Source organism: Vidua macroura, chromosome Z (genome assembly GCF_024509145.1).
Source record: "Vidua macroura isolate BioBank_ID:100142 chromosome Z, ASM2450914v1, whole genome shotgun sequence".
Classification (NCBI taxonomy): domain Eukaryota; kingdom Metazoa; phylum Chordata; class Aves; order Passeriformes; family Viduidae; genus Vidua; species Vidua macroura.
In genome coordinates this window covers 72,372,544-72,399,335 of record NC_071611.1, presented here as the reverse complement: position 1 = coordinate 72,399,335, position 26,792 = coordinate 72,372,544, and the positions used below count along the sequence as shown (strand labels likewise).

Genomic DNA, 26,792 nt, shown 5'->3' with positions numbered 1-26,792 from the left:
AAAGTAATAGGGGAAAGCGATATGTCATTAGCATCACAAAACAGATGTTCGCAGATGTTCATAAGATCCAGGATAGAGTATTGAGATATTTTAGCACAAACAGCCTTGGGAAGGACAAAGTTGGGAAAACCTCCAAGAGTGGAATCGACATTGAGACAAATAATAGTCCGGGAAACTTCTTCTTAGGCAAGAACAGCCTTGAAGACAAAGCAGTGGATATAATTCCAGATAGAGGACCCAAAACAGGAACATAATGCTTACTTATGTAACACCAAGCTCCATGTGCATGCGCAACCTGCCAGGTTATTCAGAGGACAGCCAGGAAGACCATCGGCCTTCATCCAAGAAGACCCCTGAAGAGTCCAGAAGACCCCCCAGCAACAACAGGAACATGCGCTGTGTAATATGGTGACGTAGACTTCAAGAATCAAAACTGGGAGGAGATTTACAGGAACTATTGATGAATATGTATTAGCATACAGTATAAAAGTTGTGCTTGGATTCTTTTGCCTTTTGTACGTGCGGCAGGGTGAGAGGTCCCCCCCCGTACCCTGGTTGGTTTTGTTTATGCTTTATCAGAACCACTGCCAAATTTCTCTTTGTAACTACTTCATTATATTTGATTTTATTATTATTTTATATGTTTTTATACCTCCATTAAAATTGCTGCTAAAGTTTAAATCTTGCAGTTTATTGAACTTGACATATGGCACCTCATTCATGACACCAGGAAGAGGCACGCAGGGCCGGGCTGCTGCCTCCTGCAGCTACAAGGGCCTCCTGGCAGCCTGCCTCTGCCGAGGCTCAGGCTGCTCCGGGCTCTGCCGGGGCTCTGCTGCGGCTCCAGCCCAGGCAAGGCCGGGCCCGCTCTCACCTCACAGTCGCTGACAGCTCTGCACCGCAGGAGACCTTTCAGAGCACCCCCTCTGATCTTGCTGCTTTCTCAGCTGAGCAAGGCTCTCCTCCAGCCAGAAACATTGCACTTAGGGATACAAATCCAAGTGGCAAGCGCCCAAGTGCTCTGGAGTCACAGCTGAAGGCCTGCATCAGCACAGGATGGTTTGGCTTCCCCTCTTCCCCTTTGGTTTTTCCTGCTAATGCCATTGCCATTTCTGCCTCAACTAGAAGTGCCCCAGATGTGCCAAAAGGGACCAGTGGGCTGTATTCCAAAGGCAGTGTGGTCTGGAGAGAATGAATGAAGAAGAGCCTTCTCCACTTACAAACCATACCAAAGAAGCCATAAGCGTGTCTTAGCACCAAGAAAAAACACCTGGCAATTCAGAAGGAAATGTTGAGTTTTCTGAAGGGGTCAGAAGGAGGGGAATCTTCCAAATGAGTTGATGCTTCAGAAACTTTATTTAATTCCAATCCTACTCTATAAACCTATACTACAAAACTACTCAACAATCCTACTCTAGAGTCCTACTCTACAATCCTACTCTAACTTGGTTATGGAGATAATATCTTGACTCTTCTTGTCTTCTTCTTCTCCTTCTTCACTGAGTTGATGAGTGGTACCAGGGTGGACGCTGGCTTGGCTGATGTTACAAATGGATGCTGTCCGCAGGATAAAAAAAAAAAAAACAAAGAGCAATGAACCATGACTTTCCAAGATCAGTGCTTCAGGATTCCTTTGGTACTTAGAAAGACCCAGAAAGAGGAGTGACGGGGACATCTGCTCCCCTGTCATCCTTTGCTGGACCTTGCCATCACAGGCAAACCTGGCCCAGAATCCCATTCATCTCTGTATTGTGTTGTCTTCATCTAGCTGGGATTTTTGCCCTGCCAGTGCTCTAGAAATGGTGCTTTCTGTCCCTGGGGTTTCTTCCTTTCAGGAAACTCCAATGACTCACATAGGTCCCTGTCTTTGAGAGACAGGCACCGTGCTAATTTCCACAGGGAGACCGAGCAGTGTCTACCTTTCCATGCCCTGCCCCTCCTGTGCTGGATGGCACCTTCCTTCCCAGCAGGGCCAGCCGAGTGGCGCTGGCTGCTGCAGTTCCATGGCACTGTACCCTGCATTGCTCTACTTCAGTTCTTTTGCCATTAGATAAAATGGAACACACCACCAAATTACAAAACAGAGTGACAGAAACAGCCAGAAAACAGTGCACCTGTCCTCTCAGGAAATGCGGAGAGAGGTGGAGTTATTCAGCTTCGTGAAGAACAGGCCCCAGGGAGACTTTATTGCCACTTTCCAAGACTTCAGAGTGGCTTTGAAGAAAATGGGGGACATCTTTTTTATCAGGGCCAGTTAACAATTGAATGCAGGCAAATATTTTTAATAACAAAATGGGGATCAAGTTAGAGTAAGTCTGAGGAAGAACTTGTTTACTCGGAGCATGGTGCAACACCGGCACAGGTTGTCCCAAGAGCTTGTAGGTGCCCCATTCCTGCAGGTATTCCAGGTCAGGTGGGAAAGGGCTCTGAGCAACCTGATCTCTTTGAAGATGTCCCTGCTCATTGCAGGACACTTGGACCAGATGACCTTCACAGGGCCCTGCCAGCCCAGCCCAGTCTAGGATTCTTCACTGTTTTCATTTGAACAGCACCAAGAGTGGAGGTGAGGAGGAACGGGGGCTCATCTGATGCCTTGGACCTCAGTGGAGGAGGAGCCCATCCCTCAGACACTCTTTCACCTGCAGCCCCTTTGCATTTTACCTGCAGGAGCTTCTTGGCAGACCAGCGCCGTGCCTCGTCTGTCTGCAGGCAGCAGCTCAGGAAGTCACGCAGGCAAGACGAGCATCGGTTGGGCTGCCGCAGCTTTGGTCTCCCTCCTCTGGCTATCAGGAGTTGAGCCTGCAGGAAAAGGAAACACCAGGCTCCAGCTTCTTTCCCATCTGTAACTGCTCTCTCAGATCCCATTGTTTAAGCTCCACTCTGCAGGGCAGTTTCTGCCCTGGCAGAGACCCAGAGATGACTTTCCTTTACCAACCAAATACCCAAACCCCAATGCAGCCACAGCTTTTCCAGCATTCAGCAGATCTTGCCTTGGCAGCTGATTTCATTGACTGACCTAGTTAGTGGGAACTACATCAGCAAAGCATGTTTCCTTCTTGGAGGATTTGCACCAGCTTGACAGGCTTTTGAGAAGACAGACTCTGCTACACTAACTAACTCTACTATTTCCAAGGATTAGTACATGAAAGGCATCTCTGCAGTGCTTGTTGGTCCCTTAAGCACAGTGGTCATAAACCAAAACTCATCGAGCTTCTTGTCCTCTTCTAGAAAACAGCGGTACGTGGAAGGCAAAAAAGGAAATCCGCCAGGTAAGGAAACAAACATTTGGAATCTCATATTCAACACAGACAGTTTAAGATGCCTGCACAAATGTATTGGGATGAAAATGCCTGCTTGGGCACACACGAGCCACCTGCAGCTCTGTCTCTCAGCTGCAAGTTTCAGCTTCTTTAAGTGGCAAAAGGAAAACTTTTCAAGGTCAAATCGGAAGAAGTGCCATCCCTATGGTCACCCTCTGCTCATTTGGATACTCAAGCAATGCATTAATGGTGTCCCTATCGCAGAAAGTGTCGGGTAAGAAATGGGAGGTTTTGGCTGGCTCTCCATGGCACCAGGCTGTGGCCTGGTCTCCATAAAGATGCCCATCACAATACTAACAGCTCTGTGCTGGTGGCCCTGAAATAGATGGTGACCAAAAAGACTTTGTTATTATCCTCTTCAAGCCAGAGGAAAATTTCCAAGCCTAAAACAGCAAACACACTCCCCTTGAGTATAAATAATTATGGCAGCTTTCTTTCCTTTTCCCACAGCCCCAGAGGTCACAAAGAGGGTTTTATCCTGTCTCTCTGCAGCTGTGCTCAGCCACTGGACATGGTGGGGAGCTGGAGTCCTCACTGTCCTTAGAACTGTGCAAGCCAGGGGTGGCCCTGCTCCTGTGGTACAGGAACACAGCACCGGCGTCAACCGCCCACGTTGGATCCCAGCCCCGGGCACCTGGCTGCAAGCTCATCAACTTGTTAAAGTACCCAGAAACAGCCAAGAGTTTAGTGTACAATTCTAACTGCAGTCGGAGAAAAACACATCCTAAACTTATCCAGGCCACCCACACGCAAGACTGAACAATGTACAGATGATTTGAAAGCCTGAAAATTTTGAAGGCCAACAGGGTTGGGAAAAGATGCTACAGTTTGGAGGAAAATTGATGTGCTGTGGTTAAAAAAAGAACAAGAAAGCAAAACTGTTGGGGAAGATGAAACAGGAAAACCTTCTAAATATGATTGCCTGTCAAAAGATTTTTAGAATATGGAAACTATAAGCGAGATTGAAATGAAAGTAAGCTTTGAGATAGTTACTAGCCTTAGTTACTGAGCAACTGGAAAACAATGGTATGGCTGGCTGAAGGTAATCCCCTTTTGATTAAACAAAACCCTCTGGTTGCAGACAGGTCCAAGGGTCAGAGCAGACCCTACTAGCTTGGCAGAAGGGGTGCAAAGAGTAGTTTTTAGGGTTTAAAATGTAACACAGTATGGTAATGTAATGATTCCTATAGGCTGTAGGTAAATGCTATAGGATCTGTATCTTGTACTAGATTGGTTAGTGACAATTAGAATATTCAGCACAGAAGAAGATTTAGTGGGCTGTAACCAGAACTTCGTTGCTCTTTCAGGTCTCTCTTTTGGGCTCCTCTTTTGGGCCTGCTCCGAGCTGTGGCTGGCAGCTCCAAACAGGGCCCCTGCAGCCACGCCCTTTGCAATAAACCGAAAGTTCCAAGACCTGGCTTCAAAGTTCTCTTGTCTCTGTCCACCCTGACTGTCCTACCCACCATCGCTCCTACACAAAACTACTTGGGCATAGCTTTGGTGGTTGTTTCGTTTTTTCTTTTTCTTTTTCTTTTTCTTTTTCTTTTTCTTTTTCTTTTTCTTTTTCTTTTTCTTTTTCTTTTTCTTTTTCTTTTTCTTTTTCTTTTTCTTTTTCTTTTTCTTTTTCTTTTTCTTTTTCTTTTTCTTTTTTTCTTTTTCTATTTCTTTTTTGCTTTTTGTTTTTCTATAAAATTGAAACTGGGAAGGTCTAACCACCATTTCTCAGGCTATTTACCACATGTCTAATCTCTCCACTGAAAAAATTCTTGTCCTTCAGAGACCGAGCTCCAGCAGGGTTCAAAAAGCAAATGAGAAATTTCAGGCATGGCTGGAGGCCAAAATGGCAGGTTTCTGAACTGGTTAGGTTTCTGAACTGGTTACCTTCCTCTTCCCTTCTGATGCAACCAAATCGACAGCAGATGCTGATGTGCTGCAGGGACATTTTCAGAAGGGGACCTTGGTGGAAGTGGTGCCAGCAGATGGCAATGGGATTTTGTCCAATGGCACACTGACCATGGGACAGGTGAGAAAGACAAGCAGGATCAGTGAGTATTTGCACCTTACCGAAACAGGAGTTTCATACTGGTAAGGAACTTCTCGTTCCACCATTTCGATGCCCACGATTCCAAGAGACCATATGTCCACTTTGGGGCCACATGGTTGACCTGTCGCCACTTCAGGCGCCATCCACCCAGAAGTGCCGGCCACTGAGCTCCGTCGACTCTGCTCAGGGGTGAGCTGAACAAACAGGCCAGAGTCAGCTGTGGAGAAAAAAACATACCATGAAAGCCAGCTCAAGTTAGGAAATCAAGCAAAAGAATTCCCCACTCTCAGTCTAAGAATGTGCTGTTGAGTCTCCTGGAGAACTGTCCACACTTGGTTTCCTTGGGGCTTTAGCCAAGGAAGTATGGTATTGACCACTTCCAAAAAAACCCAGGTGTTTTAAGGCTGCTCACAGCAGTGGCCTTCATTCCCCTGAAGCTTTACATTGTAGCTCCCTCCCTCTGGAAGAGACACACACAGAGCAATGCCACTCTTGACTTCTCGTGGTTCCTTATACCTCTGTGCACGTTGCAACTGTGTCATCAGCTCACAGTGAGGGGCCCTGCACTGCCACCAGCACCATTTTTGGGGAGCTGGCAGTCACTCAAAGCAGCCCCACAGCCCACATCCCTGGAATGCTGCACCTGACCAAGAATACACTGACCCAGCTTGACAGAGCCGTCGGTTCTGAGAAGGATGTTGCTGCTCTTCACATATCGGTGGATCACATGGTTCGAGTGAAGAAAATCCAGGCCTTGCAGGCACTGAGAGAGAAAACAGAAACAGGAGGGCAAAAATTAGTGATGTCATTTCATTACACAAGAAAGGAAAGAGCTCTAAAAGATTCCCTCTGCAGGGGAATGGTGAGTAATGGCAGAACAGAGTGCCATTGCGAGGAAGAGCTTGCTGCTCCACCACTTGCAGAGCAGGATCTTTCTAAGGAAAAGGCATGTCAGCTTTTGAAAAAGCAGCAGCACCTGCTGTTGTTGTAGACTGTCCCCTGCAAATCAGCCAGGATGACTGCTGCTGCTGTGGATGTGCTTTCTCCATGCAGAGGACAAGTGAGGGGTTTTGCCAAGAAAGAAAAAGTCCCTCCCTTTGGTGTGAAGTGGATCACTTTGGGTGGGAGGCTGCATGACACAGGTTTTGTTGCTGGCCTCAGCACAGGCTTGAAGTATCACAACAGTCACCTTCCCGAAGCAAAGAGCATTTTGGCTGCACTACTGTCCTTTTCAGTTAAGGACTATGAGAAATGAGTCTTTTTTCTTTGCTGATCATTTCAAATGCTGCCACCAGCACCATTGCTTTTACAGGCAAGGAATGCAGTGCAGACAGGCTGGAGATAAAAGTTTAGGGAGGCAAGGTGGAGAGCAGCAAATACAGATACAAGGGACAGTGAGAATACAACAGTAGGAGATATGAGTACAAGAACTGAGTACTGTGAGTGCAGGGGCACTGGCAGGCATTTCACTTGAGATGCTTTTGCTTGCCCATAGCATACCAGCAACACAGAAACAAAGCACATGAAATCACTCCAGGTCGGAGCCCTGTTTCCCAGACAATCCTGCCCAAGCCCTGGGCAGCACAGGTGGGATTGCTGACCTCCCTACTGATGGCTGCCATCTCGTCTTCAGACAGGTAGGTCTCGCTGATGACATTGCTCAGAGTGCCTCCGTCCATGTACTCCATGACCAGCCAGAGCTGCCCATCCACAAGGTAGCTGAAAGAAGGAAACAAGAGCATGGAGATAAACATGCATGGCTAGGTTGTTTTCTTGATTGATTCTTGTTTCCAAGTCCCTTTGTGACAAGGACAGAATGAAAGGAATAGACATTCCCTCTAGGCTGTGCATTGTTTACAATCTGTCTCAAGAAGAAAGGCACAGCTGTGAAAAAAGGAGATGTCTTCAATTGCTAGCAAGTAAAAACTGCAGGTTAGGAACAGATCAAAAACCTGTCAAACTGCATGTTTTTGGAAATAAGCACCTAGTCTTCCTGGCATGCAAAGTAATGGAAAAGAGGGGACACAATCCAAGGGAAATCCATGTCAGTTTACCTGGATGTAAGAGGACCCTTGAAAAAAAATCAATCCCCAAAACAATGTGGTGGCTGTGAACTTACAGGCTATTGATTCAGTAAGATATGAGTGATGCAGGTTTTTGAATAATCTTCAAACTGTGTGTACCAGGGAAGACTCATGCGGACAAGATGCACTCTCTTCCCATCCACTGGAGATGAGCAGAGCAATAATAATTAACCAATAATTACAGCTCTATTTTCTGCCAGTGAACAAAGTGGAATTTTACCATGCATGTTTGCAATATGTAAACAAACATTCACAACAACTCACCTGTCTAAATAGTTGACCAAGTTGGGATTCTTATTTGTCTTCATGAGCATGAATTCATTGACTTTTAGTTCCTTCTTCCTCGGTCCTTGGAGATTTATTTTCTTTATGGCCACCTAAAATGACATTGAAAATGAGTAACTTGAGAAGTTGGCGGCACAAGACCACAAGGCACATGGAGCGAGTGATTTTGCAATGCCACAGCCGAGCTGTGCCAAACTGCCTTGTGATTGGGCATTGCAGTAATTAGGAACTGACATTGCAACAGCCCATTTCTCTGCTCCCTCGGAGGCCACTTACAGGACACGTGGCCACTGAGGTTTTGCCTTGTCCACTTGGTAACTGTGGTGTCTCAACTATCACCCACAAATCTCTGAGCACACTCCCTGCTGCTTTGTCTGGGATTCAGAAGAAGTAATCCATGCCTTAATACTCTGTGGATATATTTTGGGCTATGGGCAGGACTTAGGGCTTTTAGGGACACCGTGCAGGTCTCTCCCTACGTGCAGTTCCCCAGTGCAGCACTGCAGGTGGCTAAGGAACTACCAGTAACTTTCAGATACATTTGCTGGCAGCCAGAAGTGAGAATTCAGGACTCTGAAGCCGTAGCCCCAAAGAGCAGTGAGATGCTCAAAGGCACCACCTTTGTTTTAGCAATGGAGAGCGAATGAGCACATCCTTCTCTGAAAGGAACTGCTGCCCTCCTTGCCTTCCTTCTGGCAGCTGAGAAGGACAAAGACTGTCCCAAATGTATTTTGCAGGCTGGTAGCAGTCTGTGCTTCTTGTGCCTTTTCAGCACAGCTCTACTCAAAGCTCCAGCCACAGCTGCTCACACCAGAGGACCTGCGGGAGATGTTGACATTTACCTGCCCTCCTGTGGCATTGTCAAGTGCTCTGCAAACATCTCCAAAAGTCCTAGAAACAAAAAAGCAGCAAAGAAAGGAGAAGACATTCAGATCTTGCAGTGAAAGCCAGCCCACAGAGGAGATCTCTGCTGCAAATGCCTAAAACCTGCCGGATGCAGGCGGGCTCTGCCCAAAGGCAGATGATGCATTTTCCTCTCAAGTGCATGGGCACTGGGCCTGTCCCTGAAGCGTTGCTGTTTACTGCCTCAGCTCCTAAGGAGAGCTCCTTCTTTCATCTTGGGTTTCAGGTTCTAAACTGTGCAGTTTTTATCCTGACCATGGGGTATTTCCTTCAGCAATCTTTTGGAAGGAAATGTTCCTGAGAACTGTTATCTGACAGCTATCAGGGAGTAGGTTGCTCTTTCAGGCAAGCACGTTTCTTCCCCTTTTATTAGTGTGGCTGTATGATTTGGAGATATACAAAAATGCTCAGGAAATTAACACAGAACTGTCCCACACTTGAGAGACAAGGAGATTTTCCAGGTCCTGTTCCTTGCTGCAGGCAAGAACTTGGCAGCACGGAGGTGTCTCTGCCAATGCCTTCTGGGCACACTCACGAATTCGGAGCAGCACTGAGAGATGGGACAATCTATCCCCAGTGTCTGAACATGGGGATAGATGTCTGTTTGCAGCTGCTCTGACTTCACACTGCATAGATATTCCACCAGAAAAACACCTGGCCCATGGTTATGTAGAAGTAACTGTGGTTGGACTCACCCTCTGCCAATATATTCCAGTTCCGTGTATTTCATCACAGGATTTTCCATGTTCACTATTTTCCCTGAGGGAAACAAAATGCAAGATGCTCACTTTAAAGCAGAGATCCCAGCTTCCAGGAGATTCAAAAGGCAGACCCAGAGCCTGGAGCTTTGAACCCTTTGTGGTTGGCTGGGTAACAACAACAACCAGGCAGACAGCTCTGCGGCACAGGTGGCCAGCACAGAGACTGCTTTTCTACAGCAGTTCCTGTGGGGAAATGTCTCTAAATGTCCCTGGGACACCAAACTCAGGAAAAACATTTGGTACAGCTATGCTGGCACCTGCACACAATAGACTGTTCCTCAGACAAGAAATACAGCAGACGTACTCAGTAGCTCCAGGGAGTCATCCTTGATCTCCTGTTGCTGAGCAGCAGCTGAGTCAGCACTGGAGATGAACAAACCGCCCCGGCTCCACTTCTCAGGTTGGAGAGCAAAGGCTCCTTTAGACCATGCTGTTGCTGCAGCAGGTTTGGTGACAAAGCCCTTGTAGATCTGGGACAAGAAATGAGTTTATGTCAGAAAGGTGGCTGGCAGAGATTAGCCTGAGATTCCATTTCAAATGCAAGCCCTTAGGAAGGTGCTGTCAGCAACATGCAGGGCTCTTAAGTGGGTTTTTTCTGATGTCCACTTCTCAGACTGGATGGGTCAAAACCAAAGGCTAGTTCTACTCGAGTGGATGGCCAGATTCATGGTCCATTTTCATGGATTTTCTGAAGGATCACTGCCACAATGACCATTCTACTTCCTCTCAAGGATTCCTTTCCCCCTCCAAGGGCTTCAGACACACTTGCAGCTCCTTGTTCAAGTGTTCGGCCTCCCCCCACTCTGTCCTCTTTTCCTGCACCATCTTCAGGTCATGCCCAACCTGTAGCACCTTAGGTGGGGACAGTTCCTGTGCCTCACGCCAGCCTCGGGGCTCTTCATTGCCACTCATTTGCCGGAAGTCTTTGCCGGCTGCCCGGTGAGATGTCAACACTTGCACCTCAAGTCAAACAGAACAAAGCAGTCAGAGACTACAGCTTGTCCCTGTCAGTCAGGAGTCACTGACTGTGAGGAAAGAACAGATTTACAAGGGATACAGACAGCTTGTTTCAATCCTCCATCTGGGTCACCATATTCCCCTGTAAAAAACACCTCAAGAAAAAAGGAGAGCAGGAACAGGCCAGCAGGAATCAATTTGGATGACTGCTGGCCAAAAGGCCAAAGGACAAGTCCCACTGTCCAGGGCAGCAGTTGAGATTCAGCACACCAGGAAATGTCCTTCTGAGTGACTGTGATACACACTAGAGCAGGATGGCACTCAGAGGCATCACCCCGCTCCCTGCTGCTCTGCACTGGGAAGGCCAGAAGGGCAGAAACCACCAGTTTGGTGACTGCCGTGGCTATCCCTCTTTCACTCACTTGCTTTTGTAGAGCCTGAGGGAGGGGATTAAGTTTTTCTCTGATGATTTTAATTTCTTCCTCCTGCCTCTTCTCCCTTGCCTTGATCTTAGCGTGAGCTTTCTGAAAGTCTGTGTCCAGCTGTTCCTTCAAGTTCTGTAAAATACGAGAGAGAGGATCTTTCATGAGTGGAGTGGCTGCCACTCTTTCACTCACCTGGTTTTGTTGATCGCCCCTCTGCTGATGGAGATTCATCTCCTCTTGAATTCTTCTTGTCTCTTCCTGGTTCCTCTTCTTTACTTCCATGATGGCACTCTGAGCTTCGGGCAGCTCTGCTTGTGGCTCTGCCTTGATATTCTGTACACACAAATGCAGAGCAAGTGACTGGGAGCTGCCATAAGGCTCAGCTTTTTCCTCTTGCAGCCTCAAAATCACATTTATTCAGCCACTTCTTTCTGCTTCCCTACCCACACCTGCTTCCAATGGAACCCTCTTGTCCCAGTGCTGATCCCTGCAGATTCCAAGGCTCTGTGCTTTCAGTGCCTCTGGGACTCCTGGCCTCCTCAGTCCCAAGAGCTCTGTTTTATGCCCCTCTTCCTGCCCTTTCCCTCTGACACCTGGCGAGTCAGGCTTACCTGGCCATTCTCCTGTGGCTCTTCCACCTGCTGCCTGAGCTGCTCTTCCTGCTCTCGGGCTCTCAGCTCTCCCTGAGTCTGGCATGGCATCTCTGATAAGGCAATCTGCTCCTGCTCTTTCTCTGGAAGGATCTGCACAGAAAGCAAGAGAAGATGGGTTTCAACTTTCCATAGGACATTTGTGGGCCAAGACTCAAGGACTGATGGGCTCACACGTTCCCAGAGCACTGTGCTGCTGCTCTCCTGGGTCATTCTCTGCCCGTGGGGAGGCACAGATTCCAAAGTGACCCTGGCACTACAATCAGGGGCCATCGGGGGCTGAAGCTCCAACAGCCTCTCAGGCAGCTGACAGGGAAGGTGTGGCATTTCTCAGGGGTCTGGTGAGGGCCTCCCTCTGCTCCTGCTATGTCCTGTTTGTCTTTCAGTAGTGACTGACACCCAGCCCAGTCCCACAGCTCCATCCTGCCTCTGCAGGTGGCTTCCTGGGTGAGCTCTCCCTTTATGAGAGACACTTCTGGAGTTCATGTTCTCTTCACCACCTAAAACATGGAATTCTTCCACCTCTCTGGGACAGGCAGAAAATTAAAGAATTAACTGGGGGCCTCAGGACAAAGAGGCTGGAGGAGGAAAACAGCTCTGAGGGGAAAAAAACCACCATATCTGGAGGGGGAAACAGCTCTGCCTGCTCAGAATCGGTCAACAGAACGTGTCTCTAATCCTCTCCTGAAAGGGATGCTTTAGGTGAAGTTTGCACCTCCAACTGCTTTGGACCAGAGCCAAGAAGATTCAATTATGCAAATGACAGATAGATAGATAGATAGATAGATAGATAGATAGATAGATAGAAATATAGTACTCACTCTTATAATCTCTCTTTCCTATAATTTCTGTTGCTACACACACTTGGTAGCCATTGCCCTGATCAGCAGCAATCCTGAGATTGCTCTCCTGTTGCTTCAATAAACCACACTCCCGGGGAATCTGGAGCACTTAGGTCCTTATGGAATGCAATCAGATCCAGAGCATTGCACTGGGAATGGCACTCTTGCAGCACCTGTGCTTGGCCAAGTGCTTCTCTTGGACTTGACTACACTGAGAGTGCTAAAGGGGCTGTAATCAGAAATAAAGCCCAGCCCCTTCCAGCTCCTCTGATCTCTGAGGACAAGCTGGAATGCAAGACCACTGATTTCCTGCTCAATTCCCAAACACCACATATACTGATTCCCTGGGCTGCAAAAAGGCAGAGGTACTGTCAATATGAATGCGAAGTGCAAGGCCCTGTTGACTGGCCTGGCACCAGTACAGCTCCTTCTGCACCAAGCTCGCTGCCCCAAAAAATGTGTTCCCATGCAAAAATACTGCATCCTCCAAAAACATCACCTTACAAAAGAAAATGCAAGCAGAATCTAAACAAGTGCTGGAAAAGGGCAGAAAAGTTTGAGGAAAATAGCCTCGCCTTGATGAGAAATGAGAAACTGAACAGGAATTCTCCTCCTAACAAAGGAAGAAACCACAATATCAAAGAGTCACCAAATGAAGTGTCAAAAACACTTGGATGCAGGGAGATGGTATTTATAGAAGAAATAGCATTTGTAGTGAGCACTATCTTGCACGGATTTATGGAACTCTGCCTGGAGGTCACTGACGAACCTCCCGTTGTCCAGGCTAAAGCTGTCTCAGCACCTCCTCCTTGGCCTTGCGCTCCACAGCCTTCCCCAGCTCCCGTGTCCTCCTCTGCACACGCTCCAGCCCCTCAAGGACTTTCTGCTTCACAGGGGCCCACAACTGGGCACAGCACTCCCAGCTGTGGCCGCAGCGCTGCCCAGCCCAGGGGGACGCTCCCTGCCCTGCTCCTGCTGCCCCACTCTTGCTGACACAGGCCAGGACACCCTTGGCCTTCCTGGCTCCCTGGCCACGCGCTGGCCCACCTTCAGCTGCTCTTGACCGGCACCCCTGGGTCCTTTGGGCCCACGCAGCTCCCCCACCACAAACTTGCCCCTTTGACTTCAAAGACAGCAGCCACAATTCCAAGATGTCCTTCCTCTGCTCAGCAACACAAGACAGCAGTCAAGGACTTGCAGCTTCACCCCCACGCGAGGCACTAATGCCATTTCCAAAGCTGCAGGCTTCATCCCAAAACACATCCACAGAAACTTGCCCCTTCTGCTTTTTGCCTGGCAAGAAGCCTTCCCTACGAGGCACTTGCTTCCTTTGGCCTCACCCCACAAGAATGGCCTACCCCAGCTTCATGGACAACGCAATCATCTCCTTGCAGCTTATCAAAAGCCAAAAGAGAGTGTACAAGTGAAGAACTGCTGCAGAAAACTGCAGAACACTTCCACAAGCCAAACACACCTTTGCAGAAAGGGAAAACAACTAAAGAAAGCCCTGTGACCTCCAGCACGAGCACCTGTGCCCTTGGCCACGGCCCTGCAGAAGCCCAGAGACAGAGCTTCACTGAGCCAAGCAGGCAGAAGCTGAGCCGCAGCCCCCAGCTCTTGGGTGCCTCAAGGTGACAGGCCAAAGGCCAATTTCTAGCTGTCCCTGCCTGCAGGAAATGGCCGCGTCCTGCGGGATTCCAGCACTCAGCATCCTCAGCCAGCAACAGCAAGTGCTGGCTGCTCAGAAACTTGCAGCTCTGCCTTGCACTAAAGACAGCACCACCCACAACTGGCACTTACTCTCTTGGAACCATCAGGCTCTGCTGTGACCACAGCTGCAGGCTTGTGGTCGTCTTGCTCCTTTTGCTCCTCTTTGGCTTCTTCTCCAGGAGCAGAGGGAACCGGGGCAGAGACTGCTGCTGCTTCTGTCATCTGTGGCAAGAGAGAAACATGAGGGACAGGCCGTTACCTATCGTTTAGAACCTCCTTTCTCCTGGCATCTACAACCACCTCTTTGAAGGAGAAATCATCAGCATTCTTAGCAATGGCATTCTAAGTCACTCTGGCCAGATTAAAATGGGCTAATTCAAGAGAACTCTGTTTGCCTAGGAATTTGATAGTCCTCCCTGGCTGCTATCTGCAAGGCACAGTGCCTCTGCACAAGGGAGCTTTTAGCTCTTGAAAGCTGTGAAATGGAAAAGTAGGAAATAGCCAGCAAGGCCTTTGCTATTGCTGCGGCAGACATGGAAAAGTAAAAGTGGATCAGAATCCCATCCGGTGCAGGAAAAGGGCAGGAAAGCTTGTGCAGAAGCATCTTTGCGTGCTGGGAAGAGAGAAAATGAGCAGGGCTTCTCCTCCAAGCAAGCCAAGAAACCACAAATTGGAAGTGTCACCTCCTCAGGTGGCTAAAGCACATGGATGCAGAGCGCGGATGTTTGGCAGGGAAGCAGACCTTGGGGTGAGCGCTGTCCTCTATGGATCTATGGAAGTGTGCCTGAAGGGCCCTGACGAGCCTCCCGTTGTCCAGGCTAAAGCTCCCTCAGCACCTCCTCCTTGGCCTTGCACTCCACAGCCTTCCCCAGCTCCCGTGTCCTCCTCTGCACACGCTCCAGCCCCTCAAGGACTTTCTGCTTCACAGGGGCCCACAACTGGGCACAGCACTCCCAGCTGTGGCCGCAGCGCTGCCCAGCCCAGGGGGAGGCTCCCTGCCCTGCTCCTGCTGCCCCACTCTTGCTGACACAGGCCAGGATACCCTTGGCCTTCCTGGCTCCCTGGCCACGCGCTGGCCCACCTTCAGCTGCTCTTGACCGGCACCCCGGGGTCCTTTGGGCCCACGCAGCTCCCCCACCACAAACTTGCCCCTTTGACTTCAAAGACAGCAGCCACAATTCCAAGATGTCCTTCCTCTGCTCAGCAACACAAGACAGCAGTCAAGGACTTGCAGCTTCACCCCCACGCGAGGCACTAATGCCATTTCCAAAGCTGCAGGCTTCATCCCAAAACGCATCCACAGAAACTTGCCCCTTCTGCTTTTTGCCTAGCAAGAAGCCTTCCCTACGAGGCACTTGCTTCCTTTGGCCTCACCCCACAAGAATGGCCTACCCCAGCTTCATGGACAACGCAATCATCTCCTTGCAGCTTATCAAAAGCCAAAAGAGAGTGTACAAGTGAAGAACTGCTGCAGAAAACTGCAGAACACTTCCACAAGCCAAACACACCTTTGCAGAAAGGGAAAACAACTAAAGAAAGCCCTGTGACCTCCAGCACGAGCACCTGTGCCCTTGGCCACGGCCCTGCAGAAGCCCAGAGACAGAGCTTCACTGAGCCAAGCAGGCAGAAGCTGAGCCGCAGCCCCCAGCTCTTGGGTGCCTCAAGGTGACAGGCCAAAGGCCAATTTCTAGCTCTCCCTGCCTGCAGGAAATGGCCGCGTCCTGCAGGAGTCCAGCACTCAGCATCCTCAGCCAGCAACAGCAAGTGCTGGCTGCTCAGAAACTTGCAGCTCTGCCTTGCACTAAAGACAGCACCACCCACAACTGGCACTTACTCTCTTGGAAGCATCAGGCTCTGCTGTGACCACAGCTGCAGGCTTGTGGTCGTCTTGCTCCTTTTGCTCCTCTTTGGCTTCTTCTCCAGGAGCAGAGGGAACCGGGGCAGAGACTGCTGCTGCTTCTGTCATCTGTGGCAAGAGAGAAACATGAGGGACAGGCCGTTACCTATCGTTTAGAACCTCCTTTCTCCTGGCATCTACAACCACCTCTTTGAAGGAGAAATCATCAGCATTCTTAGCAATGGCATTCTAAGTCACTCCAGCCAGATTAAAATGGGCTAATTCAAGAGAACTCTGTTTGCCTAGGAATTTGATAGTCCTCCCTGGCTGCTATCTGCAAGGCACAGTGCCTCTGCACAAGGGAGCTTTTAGCTCTTGAAAGCTGTGAAATGGAAAAGTAGGAAATAGCCAGCAAGGCCTTTGCTATTGCTGCGGCAGACATGGAAAACTAAAAGTGGATCAGAATCCCATTTGGTGCAGGAAAAGGGCAGGAAAGCTTGTGCAGAAGCATCTTTGCTTGCTGGGAAGAGAGAAAATCAGCAGGGCTTCTCCTCCAAGCAAGCCAAGAAACCACAAATTGGAAGTGTCACCTCCTCAGGTGGCTAAAGCACATGGATGCAGAGCGCGGATGTTTGGCAGGGAAGCAGACCTTGGGGTGAGCGCTGTCCTCTATGGATCTATGGAAGTGTGCCTGAAGGGCCCTGACGAGCCTCCCGTTGTCCAGGCTAAAGCTCCCTCAGCACCTCCTCCTTGGCCTTGCGCTCCACAGCCTTCCCCAGCTCCCGTGTCCTCCTCTGCACACGCTCCAGCCCCTCAAGGACTTTCTGCTTCACAGGGGCCCACAACTGGGCACAGCACTCCCAGCTGTGGCCGCAGCGCTGCCCAGCCCAGGGGGACGCTCCCTGCCCTGCTCCTGCTGCCCCACTCTTGCTGACACAGGCCAGGATACCCTTGGCCTTCCTGGCTCCCTGGCCACGCGCTGGCCCACCTTCAGCTGCTCTTGACCGGCACCCCTGGGTCCTTTGGGCCCACGCATCTCCCCCACCACAAACTTGCCCCTTTGACTTCAAAGACAGCAGCCACAATTCCAAGATGTCCTTCCTCTGCTCAGCAACACAAGACAGCAGTCAAGGACTTGCAGCTTCACCCCCACGCGAGGCACTAATGCCATTTCCAAAGCTGCAGGCTTCATCCCAAAACGCATCCACAGAAACTTGCCCCTTCTGCTTTTTGCCTGGCAAGAAGCCTTCCCTACGAGGCACTTGCTTGCTTTGGCCTCACCCCACAAGAATGGCCTACCCCAGCTTCATGGACAACGCAATCATCTCCTTGCAGCTTATCAAAAGCCAAAAGAGAGTGTACAAGTGAAGAACTGCTGCAGAAAACTGCAGAACACTTCCACAAGCCAAACACACCTTTGCAGAAAGGGAAAACAACTAAAGAAAGCCCTGTGACCTCCAGCACGAGCACCTGTGCCCTTGGCCACGGCCCTGCAGAAGCCCAGAGACAGAGCTTCACTGAGCCAAGCAGGCAGAAGCTGAGCCGCAGCCCCCAGCTCTTGGGTGCCTCAAGGTGACAGGCCAAAGGCCAATTTCTAGCTCTCCCTGCCTGCAGGAAATGGCCGCGTCCTGCAGGAGTCCAGCACTCAGCATCCTCAGCCAGCAACAGCAAGTGCTGGCTGCTCAGAAACTTGCAGCTCTGCCTTGCACTAAAGACAGCACCACCCACAACTGGCACTTACTCTCTTGGAAGCATCAGGCTCTGCTGTGACCACAGCTGCAGGCTTGTGGTCGTCTTGCTCCTTTTGCTCCTCTTTGGCTTCTTCTCCAGGAGCAGAGGGAACCGGGGCAGAGACTGCTGCTGCTTCTGTCATCTGTGGCAAGAGAGAAACATGAGGGACAGGCCGTTACCTATCGTTTAGAACCTCCTTTCTCCTGGCATCTACAACCACCTCTTTGAAGGAGAAATCATCAGCATTCTTAGCAATGGCATTCTAAGTCACTCCAGCCAGATTAAAATGGGCTAATTCAAGAGAACTCTGTTTGCCTAGGAATTTGATAGTCCTCCCTGGCTGCTATCTGCAAGGCACAGTGCCTCTGCACAAGGGAGCTTTTAGCTCTTGAAAGCTGTGAAATGGAAAAGTAGGAAATAGCCAGCAAGGCCTTTGCTATTGCTGCGGCAGACATGGAAAACTAAAAGTGGATCAGAATCCCATTTGGTGCAGGAAAAGGGCAGGAAAGCTTGTGCAGAAGCATCTTTGCTTGCTGGGAAGAGAGAAAATCAGCAGGGCTTCTCCTCCAAGCAAGCCAAGAAACCACAAATTGGAAGTGTCACCTCCTCAGGTGGCTAAAGCACATGGATGCAGAGCGCGGATGTTTGGCAGGGAAGCAGACCTTGGGGTGAGCGCTGTCCTCTATGGATCTATGGAAGTGTGCCTGAAGGGCCCTGACGAGCCTCCCGTTGTCCAGGCTAAAGCTCCCTCAGCACCTCCTCCTTGGCCTTGCGCTCCACAGCCTTCCCCAGCTCCCGTGTCCTCCTCTGCACACGCTCCAGCCCCTCAAGGACTTTCTGCTTCACAGGGGCCCACAACTGGGCACAGCACTCCCAGCTGTGGCCGCAGCGCTGCCCAGCCCAGGGGGACGCTCCCTGCCCTGCTCCTGCTGCCCCACTCTTGCTGACACAGGCCAGGATACCCTTGGCCTTCCTGGCTCCCTGGCCACGCGCTGGCCCACCTTCAGCTGCTCTTGACCGGCACCCCTGGGTCCTTTGGGCCCACGCATCTCCCCCACCACAAACTTGCCCCTTTGACTTCAAAGACAGCAGCCACAATTCCAAGATGTCCTTCCTCTGCTCAGCAACACAAGACAGCAGTCAAGGACTTGCAGCTTCACCCCCACGCGAGGCACTAATGCCATTTCCAAAGCTGCAGGCTTCATCCCAAAACGCATCCACAGAAACTTGCCCCTTCTGCTTTTTGCCTGGCAAGAAGCCTTCCCTACGAGGCACTTGCTTGCTTTGGCCTCACCCCACAAGAATGGCCTACCCCAGCTTCATGGACAACGCAATCATCTCCTTGCAGCTTATCAAAAGCCAAAAGAGAGTGTACAAGTGAAGAACTGCTGCAGAAAACTGCAGAACACTTCCACAAGCCAAACACACCTTTGCAGAAAGGGAAAACAACTAAAGAAAGCCCTGTGACCTCCAGCACGAGCACCTGTGCCCTTGGCCACGGCCCTGCAGAAGCCCAGAGACAGAGCTTCACTGAGCCAAGCAGGCAGAAGCTGAGCCGCAGCCCCCAGCTCTTGGGTGCCTCAAGGTGACAGGCCAAAGGCCAATTTCTAGCTCTCCCTGCCTGCAGGAAATGGCCGCGTCCTGCAGGAGTCCAGCACTCAGCATCCTCAGCCAGCAACAGCAAGTGCTGGCTGCTCAGAAACTTGCAGCTCTGCCTTGCACTAAAGACAGCACCACCCACAACTGGCACTTACTCTCTTGGAAGCATCAGGCTCTGCTGTGACCACAGCTGCAGGCTTGTGGTCGTCTTGCTCCTTTTGCTCCTCTTTGGCTTCTTCTCCAGGAGCAGAGGGAACCGGGGCAGAGACTGCTGCTGCTTCTGTCATCTGTGGCAAGAGAGAAACATGAGGGACAGGCCGTTACCTATCGTTTAGAACCTCCTTTCTCCTGGCATCTACAACCACCTCTTTGAAGGAGAAATCATCAGCATTCTTAGCAATGGCATTCTAAGTCACTCCGGCCAGATTAAAATGGGCTAATTCAAGAGAACTCTGTTTGCCTAGGAATTTGATAGTCCTCCCTGGCTGCTATCTGCAAGGCACAGTGCCTCTGCACAAGGGAGCTTTTAGCTCTTGAAAGCTGTGAAATGGAAAAGTAGGAAATAGCCAGCAAGGCCTTTGCTATTGCTGCGGCAGACATGGAAAAGTAAAAGTGGATCAGAATCCCATTTGGTGCAGGAAAAGGGCAGGAAAGCTTGTGCAGAAGCATCTTTGCGTGCTGGGAAGAGAGAAAATGAGCAGGGCTTCTCCTCCAAGCAAGCCAAGAAACCACAAATTGGAAGTGTCACCTCCTCAGGTGGCTAAAGCCCTTGCATGCAGAGCGGGGATGTTTGGCAGGGAAGCAGACCTTGGGGTGAGCGCTGTCCTCTATGGATCTATGGAAGTGTGCCTGAAGGGCCCTGACGAGCCTCCCGTTGTCCAGGCTAAAGCTCCCTCAGCACCTCCTCCTTGGCCTTGCACTCCACAGCCTTCCCCAGCTCCCGTGTCCTCCTCTGCACACGCTCCAGCCCCTCAAGGACTTTCTGCTTCACAGGGGCCCACAACTGGGCACAGCACTCCCAGCTGTGGCCGCAGCGCTGCCCAGCCCAGGGGGACGCTCACTGCCCTGCTCCTGCTGCCCCACTCTTGCTGACACAGGCCAGGACACCCTTGGCCTTCCTGGCTCCCTGGCCACGCGCTGGCCCACCTTCAGCTGCTCTTGACCGGCACCCCTGGGTCCTTTGGGCCCACGCAGCTCCCCCACCACAAACTTGCCCCTTTGACTTCAAAGACAGCAGCCACAATTCCAAGATGTCCTTCCTCTGCTCAGCAACACAAGACAGCAGTCAAGGACTTGCAGCTTCACCCCCACGCGAGGCACTAATGCCATTTCCAAAGCTGCAGGCTTCATCCCAAAACGCATCCACAGAAACTTGCCCCTTCTGCTTTTTGCCTAGCAAGAAGCCTTCCCTACGAGGCACTTGCTTCCTTTGGCCTCACCCCACAAGAATGGCCTACCCCAGCTTCATGGACAACGCAATCATCTCCTTGCAGCTTATCAAAAGCCAAAAGAGAGTGTACAAGTGAAGAACTGCTGCAGAAAACTGCAGAACACTTCCACAAGCCAAACACACCTTTGCAGAAAGGGAAAACAACTAAAGAAAGCCCTGTGACCTCCAGCACGAGCACCTGTGCCCTTGGCCACGGCCCTGCAGAAGCCCAGAGACAGAGCTTCACTGAGCCAAGCAGGCAGAAGCTGAGCCGCAGCCCCCAGCTCTTGGGTGCCTCAAGGTGACAGGCCAAAGGCCAATTTCTAGCTGTCCCTGCCTGCAGGAAATGGCCGCGTCCTGCAGGAGTCCAGCACTCAGCATCCTCAGCCAGCAACAGCAAGTGCTGGCTGCTCAGAAACTTGCAGCTCTGCCTTGCACTAAAGACAGCACCACCCACAACTGGCACTTACTCTCTTGGAAGCATCAGGCTCTGCTGTGACCACAGCTGCAGGCTTGTGGTCGTCTTGCTCCTTTTGCTCCTCTTTGGCTTCTTCTCCAGGAGCAGAGGGAACCGGGGCAGAGACTGCTGCTGCTTCTGTCATCTGTGGCAAGAGAGAAACATGAGGGACAGGCCGTTACCTATCGTTTAGAACCTCCTTTCTCCTGGCATCTACAACCACCTCTTTGAAGGAGAAATCATCAGCATTCTTAGCAATGGCATTCTAAGTCACTCTGGCCAGATTAAAATGGGCTAATTCAAGAGAACTCTGTTTGCCTAGGAATTTGATAGTCCTCCCTGGCTGCTATCTGCAAGGCACAGTGCCTCTGCACAAGGGAGCTTTTAGCTCTTGAAAGCTGTGAAATGGAAAAGTAGGAAATAGCCAGCAAGGCCTTTGCTATTGCTGCGGCAGACATGGAAAACTAAAAGTGGATCAGAATCCCATTTGGTGCAGGAAAAGGGCAGGAAAGCTTGTGCAGAAGCATCTTTGCTTGCTGGGAAGAGAGAAAATCAGCAGGGCTTCTCCTCCAAGCAAGCCAAGAAACCACAAATTGGAAGTGTCACCTCCTCAGGTGGCTAAAGCACATGGATGCAGAGCGGGGATGTTTGGCAGGGAAGCAGACCTTGGGGTGAGCGCTGTCCTCTATGGATCTATGGAAGTGTGCCTGAAGGGCCCTGACGAGCCTCCCGTTGTCCAGGCTAAAGCTCCCTCAGCACCTCCTCCTTGGCCTTGCACTCCACAGCCTTCCCCAGCTCCCGTGTCCTCCTCTGCACACGCTCCAGCCCCTCAAGGACTTTCTGCTTCACAGGGGCCCACAACTGGGCACAGCACTCCCAGCTGTGGCCGCAGCGCTGCCCAGCCCAGGGGGACGCTCCCTGCCCTGCTCCTGCTGCCCCACTCTTGCTGACACAGGCCAGGACACCCTTGGCCTTCCTGGCTCCCTGGCCACGCGCTGGCCCACCTTCAGCTGCTCTTGACCGGCACCCCTGGGTCCTTTGGGCCCACGCAGCTCCCCCACCACAAACTTGCCCCTTTGACTTCAAAGACAGCAGCCACAATTCCAAGATGTCCTTCCTCTGCTCAGCAACACAAGACAGCAGTCAAGGACTTGCAGCTTCACCCCCACGCGAGGCACTAATGCCATTTCCAAAGCTGCAGGCTTCATCCCAAAACGCATCCACAGAAACTTGCCCCTTCTGCTTTTTGCCTGGCAAGAAGCCTTCCCTACGAGGCACTTGCTTCCTTTGGCCTCACCCCACAAGAATGGCCTACCCCAGCTTCATGGACAACGCAATCATCTCCTTGCAGCTTATCAAAAGCCAAAAGAGAGTGTACAAGTGAAGAACTGCTGCAGAAAACTGCAGAACACTTCCACAAGCCAAACACACCTTTGCAGAAAGGGAAAACAACTAAAGAAAGCCCTGTGACCTCCAGCACGAGCACCTGTGCCCTTGGCCACGGCCCTGCAGAAGCCCAGAGACAGAGCTTCACTGAGCCAAGCAGGCAGAAGCTGAGCCGCAGCCCCCAGCTCTTGGGTGCCTGAAGGTGACAGGCCAAAGGCCAATTTCTAGCTGTCCCTGCCTGCAGGAAATGGCCGCGTCCTGCGGGATTCCAGCACTCAGCATCCTCAGCCAGCAACAGCAAGTGCTGGCTGCTCAGAAACTTGCAGCTCTGCCTTGCACTAAAGACAGCACCACCCACAACTGGCACTTACTCTCTTGGAAGCATCAGGCTCTGCTGTGACCACAGCTGCAGGCTTGTGGTCGTCTTGCTCCTTTTGCTCCTCTTTGGCTTCTTCTCCAGGAGCAGAGGGAACCGGGGCAGAGACTGCTGCTGCTTCTGTCATCTGTGGCAAGAGAGAAACATGAGGGACAGGCCGTTACCTATCGTTTAGAACCTCCTTTCTCCTGGCATCTACAACCACCTCTTTGAAGGAGAAATCATCAGCATTCTTAGCAATGGCATTCTAAGTCACTCTGGCCAGATTAAAATGGGCTAATTCAAGAGAACTCTGTTTGCCTAGGAATTTGATAGTCCTCCCTGGCTGCTATCTGCAAGGCACAGTGCCTCTGCACAAGGGAGCTTTTAGCTCTTGAAAGCTGTGAAATGGAAAAGTAGGAAATAGCCAGCAAGGCCTTTGCTATTGCTGCGGCAGACATGGAAAAGTAAAAGTGGATCAGAATCCCATTTGGTGCAGGAAAAGGGCAGGAAAGCTTGTGCAGAAGCATCTTTGCGTGCTGGGAAGAGAGAAAATGAGCAGGGCTTCTCCTCCAAGCAAGCCAAGAAACCACAAATTGGAAGTGTCACCTCCTCAGGTGGCTAAAGCCCTTGCATGCAGAGCGGGGATGTTTGGCAGGGAAGCAGGCCTTGGGGTGAGCGCTGTCCTCTATGGATCTATGGAAGTGTGCCTGAAGGGCCCTGACGAGCCTCCCGTTGTCCAGGCTAAAGCTCCCTCAGCACCTCCTCCTTGGCCTTGCACTCCACAGCCTTCCCCAGCTCCCGTGTCCTCCTCTGCACACGCTCCAGCCCCTCAAGGACTTTCTGCTTCACAGGGGCCCACAACTGGGCACAGCACTCCCAGCTGTGGCCGCAGCGCTGCCCAGCCCAGGGGGACGCTCACTGCCCTGCTCCTGCTGCCCCACTCTTGCTGACACAGGCCAGGACACCCTTGGCCTTCCTGGCTCCCTGGCCACGCGCTGGCCCACCTTCAGCTGCTCTTGACCGGCACCCCTGGGTCCTTTGGGCCCACGCAGCTCCCCCACCACAAACTTGCCCCTTTGACTTCAAAGACAGCAGCCACAATTCCAAGATGTCCTTCCTCTGCTCAGCAACACAAGACAGCAGTCAAGGACTTGCAGCTTCACCCCCACGCGAGGCACTAATGCCATTTCCAAAGCTGCAGGCTTCATCCCAAAACGCATCCACAGAAACTTGCCCCTTCTGCTTTTTGCCTAGCAAGAAGCCTTCCCTACGAGTCACTTGCTTCCTTTGGCCTCACCCCACAAGAATGGCCTACCCCAGCTTCATGGACAACGCAATCATCTCCTTGCAGCTTATCAAAAGCCAAAAGAGAGTGTACAAGTGAAGAACTGCTGCAGAAAACTGCAGAACACTTCCACAAGCCAAACACACCTTTGCAGAAAGGGAAAACAACTAAAGAAAGCCCTGTGACCTCCAGCACGAGCACCTGTGCCCTTGGCCACGGCCCTGCAGAAGCCCAGAGACAGAGCTTCACTGAGCCAAGCAGGCAGAAGCTGAGCCGCAGCCCCCAGCTCTTGGGTGCCTCAAGGTGACAGGCCAAAGGCCAATTTCTAGCTCTCCCTGCCTGCAGGAAATGGCCGCGTCCTGCAGGAGTCCAGCACTCAGCATCCTCAGCCAGCAACAGCAAGTGCTGGCTGCTCAGAAACTTGCAGCTCTGCCTTGCACTAAAGACAGCACCACCCACAACTGGCACTTACTCCCTTGGAACCATCAGGCTCTGCTGTGACCACAGCTGCAGGCTTGTGGTTGTCTTGCTCCTTTTGCTCCTCTTTGGCTTCTTCTCCAGGAGCAGAGGGAACCGGGGCAGAGACTGCTGCTGCTTCTGTCATCTGTGGCAAGAGAGAAACATGAGGGACAGGCCGTTACCTATCGTTTAGAACCTCCTTTCTCCTGGCATCTACAACCACCTCTTTGAAGGAGAAATCATCAGCATTCTTAGCAATGGCATTCTAAGTCACTCTGGCCAGATTAAAATGGGCTAATTCAAGAGAACTCTGTTTGCCTAGGAATTTGATAGTCCTCCCTGGCTGCTATCTGCAAGGCACAGTGCCTCTGCACAAGGGAGCTTTTAGCTCTTGAAAGCTGTGAAATGGAAAAGTAGGAAATAGCCAGCAAGGCCTTTGCTATTGCTGCGGCAGACATGGAAAACTAAAAGTGGATCAGAATCCCATTTGGTGCAGGAAAAGGGCAGGAAAGCTTGTGCAGAAGCATCTTTGCTTGCTGGGAAGAGAGAAAATCAGCAGGGCTTCTCCTCCAAGCAAGACAAGAAACCACAAATTGGAAGTGTCACCTCCTCAGGTGGCTAAAGCACATGGATGCAGAGCGGGGATGTTTGGCAGGGAAGCAGACCTTGGGGTGAGCGCTGTCCTCTATGGATCTATGGAAGTGTGCCTGAAGGGCCCTGACGAGCCTCCCGTTGTCCAGGCTAAAGCTCCCTCAGCACCTCCTCCTTGGCCTTGCGCTCCACAGCCTTCCCCAGCTCCCGTGTCCTCCTCTGCACACGCTCCAGCCCCTCAAGGACTTTCTGCTTCACAGGGGCCCACAACTGGGCACAGCACTCCCAGCTGTGGCCGCAGCGCTGCCCAGCCCAGGGGGAGGCTCCCTGCCCTGCTCCTGCTGCCCCACTCTTGCTGACACAGGCCAGGATACCCTTGGCCTTCCTGGCTCCCTGGCCACGCGCTGGCCCACCTTCAGCTGCTCTTGACCGGCACCCCTGGGTCCTTTGGGCCCACGCAGCTCCCCCACCACAAACTTGCCCCTTTGACTTCAAAGACAGCAGCCACAATTCCAAGATGTCCTTCCTCTGCTCAGCAACACAAGACAGCAGTCAAGGACTTGCAGCTTCACCCCCACGCGAGGCACTAATGCCATTTCCAAAGCTGCAGGCTTCATCCCAAAACGCATCCACAGAAACTTGCCCCTTCTGCTTTTTGCCTAGCAAGAAGCCTTCCCTACGAGGCACTTGCTTCCTTTGGCCTCACCCCACAAGAATGGCCTACCCCAGCTTCATGGACAACGCAATCATCTCCTTGCAGCTTATCAAAAGCCAAAAGAGAGTGTACAAGTGAAGAACTGCTGCAGAAAACTGCAGAACACTTCCACAAGCCAAACACACCTTTGCAGAAAGGGAAAACAACTAAAGAAAGCCCTGTGACCTCCAGCACGAGCACCTGTGCCCTTGGCCACGGCCCTGCAGAAGCCCAGAGACAGAGCTTCACTGAGCCAAGCAGGCAGAAGCTGAGCCGCAGCCCCCAGCTCTTGGGTGCCTCAAGGTGACAGGCCAAAGGCCAATTTCTAGCTGTCCCTGCCTGCAGGAAATGGCCGCGTCCTGCGGGATTCCAGCACTCAGCATCCTCAGCCAGCAACAGCAAGTGCTGGCTGCTCAGAAACTTGCAGCTCTGCCTTGCACTAAAGACAGCACCACCCACAACTGGCACTTACTCTCTTGGAACCATCAGGCTCTGCTGTGACCACAGCTGCAGGCTTGTGGTTGTCTTGCTCCTTTTGCTCCTCTTTGGCTTCTTCTCCAGGAGCAGAGGGAACCGGGGCAGAGACTGCTGCTGCTTCTGTCATCTGTGGCAAGAGAGAAACATGAGGGACAGGCCGTTACCTATCGTTTAGAACCTCCTTTCTCCTGGCATCTACAACCACCTCTTTGAAGGAGAAATCATCAGCATTCTTAGCAATGGCATTCTAAGTCACTCTGGCCAGATTAAAATGGGCTAATTCAAGAGAACTCTGTTTGCCTAGGAATTTGATAGTCCTCCCTGGCTGCTATCTGCAAGGCACAGTGCCTCTGCACAAGGGAGCTTTTAGCTCTTGAAAGCTGTGAAATGGAAAAGTAGGAAATAGCCAGCAAGGCCTTTGCTATTGCTGCGGCAGACATGGAAAAGTAAAAGTGGATCAGAATCCCATCCGGTGCAGGAAAAGGGCAGGAAAGCTTGTGCAGAAGCA

General features: G+C 51.4%; 1 protein-coding gene across 1 annotated transcript; it reads right to left on the bottom strand.

Annotated features, from left to right (window-relative positions):
* Positions 1-1,337: 1,337 nt before the first annotated feature.
* Positions 1,338-22,917, bottom strand: LOC128822332 (uncharacterized). Its single transcript, XM_054004027.1, has 17 exons — positions 22,792-22,917; positions 21,048-21,179; positions 19,304-19,435; positions 17,560-17,691; positions 15,816-15,947; positions 11,391-11,522; positions 10,777-11,112; positions 10,250-10,357; positions 9,702-9,867; positions 9,332-9,395; positions 8,576-8,624; positions 7,713-7,825; positions 6,974-7,083; positions 6,028-6,117; positions 5,385-5,581; positions 2,662-2,799; positions 1,338-1,557 (listed from the first exon to the last, which is right to left on the bottom strand). The coding sequence occupies exons 2-17, from the start codon at positions 21,177-21,179 to the stop codon at positions 1,450-1,452; spliced, it is 2,139 nt and encodes a 712-aa protein (XP_053860002.1). The 5' UTR covers positions 22,792-22,917; the 3' UTR covers positions 1,338-1,449.
* Positions 22,918-26,792: the final 3,875 nt, after the last annotated feature.